The sequence below is a fragment of the Anarrhichthys ocellatus genome, unplaced genomic scaffold (assembly GCF_004355925.1).
Source record: "Anarrhichthys ocellatus isolate YVR2014 unplaced genomic scaffold, GSC_Weel_1.0 scaffold221, whole genome shotgun sequence".
Lineage (NCBI taxonomy): Eukaryota > Metazoa > Chordata > Actinopteri > Perciformes > Anarhichadidae > Anarrhichthys > Anarrhichthys ocellatus.
This window is the reverse complement of record NW_022280251.1, coordinates 144386-146885: the sequence shown is the minus strand read 5'-3', so window position 1 is coordinate 146885 and position 2500 is coordinate 144386. Positions and strand designations below refer to the sequence as shown.

The window sequence follows — 2500 nt, the reverse complement described above, 5'->3', positions numbered from 1 at the left end:
GTCGTCACCAACAACACCGTCACCAACAAAGTCGTCAACGATACAGTCGTCGCCAACAACAGTCGTCGCCAACACAGTCACCAACAACACAGTCGCCAACAACACAGTCGCCAACAACACAGTCGTCACCAACACAATCGTCGCCAACAACAGTCGTCGCCAACAACACAGTCGTCACCAACACAGTCGCCAACAACACAGTCACCAACAACACAGTCGTCACCAACACAGTCGCCAAACAACACAGTCGCCAACAACACAGTCGTCACCAACACAGTCGCCAATAACAGTCGCCAATAACACAGTCGTCGCCAACAACAGTCATCAATAACACCGTCCTCAATAACACCGTCATCAGTAACACCGTCATCAGTAACCCCATCACCAACACTACTATACACTACTGTAGTCTAATTTAAAACATAAATAAACTAACTGTGTAACAGAATAAACAAGACTCACAGCAGTTGCTCTCGTCCACCAGCAGAGGGCAGTCTGGGAAGCCATCACAGATCATACTGGCTTTGATACAAACTTTACTGCCGGGACACTCCCACAGAGCGCGCTCAGAACAGCCTGAAGGAGAGGTGACATCATCAACTGAATACAGATACTTTTACCACCACACATACATTTACTACTAGCAGGAAGCAGCACAGTCCAACAGACTCTTATTTTGAAAGGTTGTGCGTCTCACCACAGTTGTCCTCGTCGCTGTGGTCGTCACAGTCCAGGTGTCCGTCACAGCGTTTGGTTGCTAGGACGCAGCGACCCGACCGACACTTGAAATGGCTGGGGGAGCACTCTGTTGCCAAGGCAACGCACCAAAAACAACAAACAACAACAACAACGTCAAGTTCAAGTCCTGATATCAGGACAGAAAGAGAGACAGACAGACAGACATTACCGTCGACTCCGTCCTCCGGCAGCAGACATGTGGTGTTTCCTCCCTCCACTGGAAACTGACTACAGTCTGAGTCCTCAGGCCACTGCAATCCCACAATGCCGAGTACCGACTCACACTTCTCCTTCGCATTACGACACAACGACCTGAGAGGACGAGACACGAACAAAGTAACTGAATGACTAAATAACTTAAATTAACTAACCAACGGGCACGTTATCTAATTGACATGCTAACTGACAAACATGCTAACCAACTAACATGCTAACTTACATGCTAACCAACGAACATGCTAGCCAGAGAGACCCTCTGAAGACTAACTAACCAACCAGAGCACAACTGCTTAACTACATAACTAACTAAACTACCTGCAGGGCGGGATCCTCTGCAGACTAACCAACTAACTAACTAACTAAACTACCTGCAGGGCGGGACCTTCTGCAGGCTGACCGGATCACACTTGGGGACCAGCAGCGTGCAGGCGTAGAACATGAGGTACTGGTAGCAGCCGGTCTGGACCAGCGCCGGGAACAGAGAGGACTCCCAGGACACAGAGCTCTCTCTCTGGGACAGGTGGCCCAGGTAGTTGGGGTAGCTGGTCAGGTTGTAGGGAAGGTTCATGCACAGCTCCAGGCTGATGGGCTCACAGTGCGCTGAGGACCGGACACACAGACAGGTACCGTGGGTTTAGAGTCAAAAAGAACTACAAATGTGTGGTGGAAAGTACCTGTACTAAAGTACAAGTACCTCACATGTGTACAGTACTTGCATAAAGGCTGCGAGTACTTCTTCAACTGTGAATGTGTAAATGTGAATACAAATATCAGTAAATGTTACATTAATATGCCGTAGTCAGGACGTGTCGTGGTTCTTGCAGCAGAGTGAAGACTCACTGCAGTTGTTGTTGTTGGTTCGGGGGTCACAGGCTCCGCCCCCTGCACACACCGACGGACAGGAAGTGGAGATGCAGCTGGGCTGACCGGGAGCACACACACCCTGAGCTGTAACACACACACACACACACACACAATGAGAGAAGAAGACGGGTGATGGACAGACAGGTGATGGACAGACAGGTGTCTCACTCTGCTCTCGGCTGCAGTACTCCTCGTCGCTGCCGTCTTTACAGTCGTCTTCTCCGTCACAGCGAAACGCAGACGGAACACACTGACCGTTCCTACACTCCAACAGACCCTGACTCTTACAGGCTGCTCTCACACACACACACACACACACACACACACACACACACACACACACACACACCATGGGTTACAGCAACATGAATCACTCTCTGGTGACTCAGCTGTGATTGTCATGTTTCTCTCTTTGACATTTTGATGAAGACGAACACATTTTATCGAGTCTCTAGAATCATCAGAGAAAATGGAGTCGACTCTTAATTCTGACTGTGAGACTAAAGTCAGAGCCAGAGATTTGGGGCCAAGAGAGGAACCAGAAATCAGTTTATTGCCAACAAGGTTTTCAGGAATTTGCCTTTGTGTTTTGGTGCACAAACAATAAACATAATAAGAGAAAATTAAAATAGTTCAACTGTCCAGAATCATAGAATTAGTGCAGAAATGTGCAAAATAT

At 48.4% G+C, this 2500-nt stretch overlaps 1 protein-coding gene across 1 annotated transcript in view; it reads right to left on the bottom strand.

Annotated features, from left to right (window-relative positions):
• The window catches only part of corin (corin, serine peptidase), a 16778-nt gene that overhangs the window by 6098 nt on the left and 8180 nt on the right, over positions 1-2500 (bottom strand). Inside the window, exons 10-15 of the mRNA XM_031879061.1 lie at positions 1990-2112; positions 1798-1905; positions 1326-1557; positions 908-1050; positions 698-805; positions 463-576 (exon numbers count right to left, since the gene is read on the bottom strand). Of these exons, the coding sequence (XP_031734921.1) occupies positions 463-576; positions 698-805; positions 908-1050; positions 1326-1557; positions 1798-1905; positions 1990-2112 (828 nt within the window). The remainder of the gene's footprint in view (positions 1-462; positions 577-697; positions 806-907; positions 1051-1325; positions 1558-1797; positions 1906-1989; positions 2113-2500) is intronic.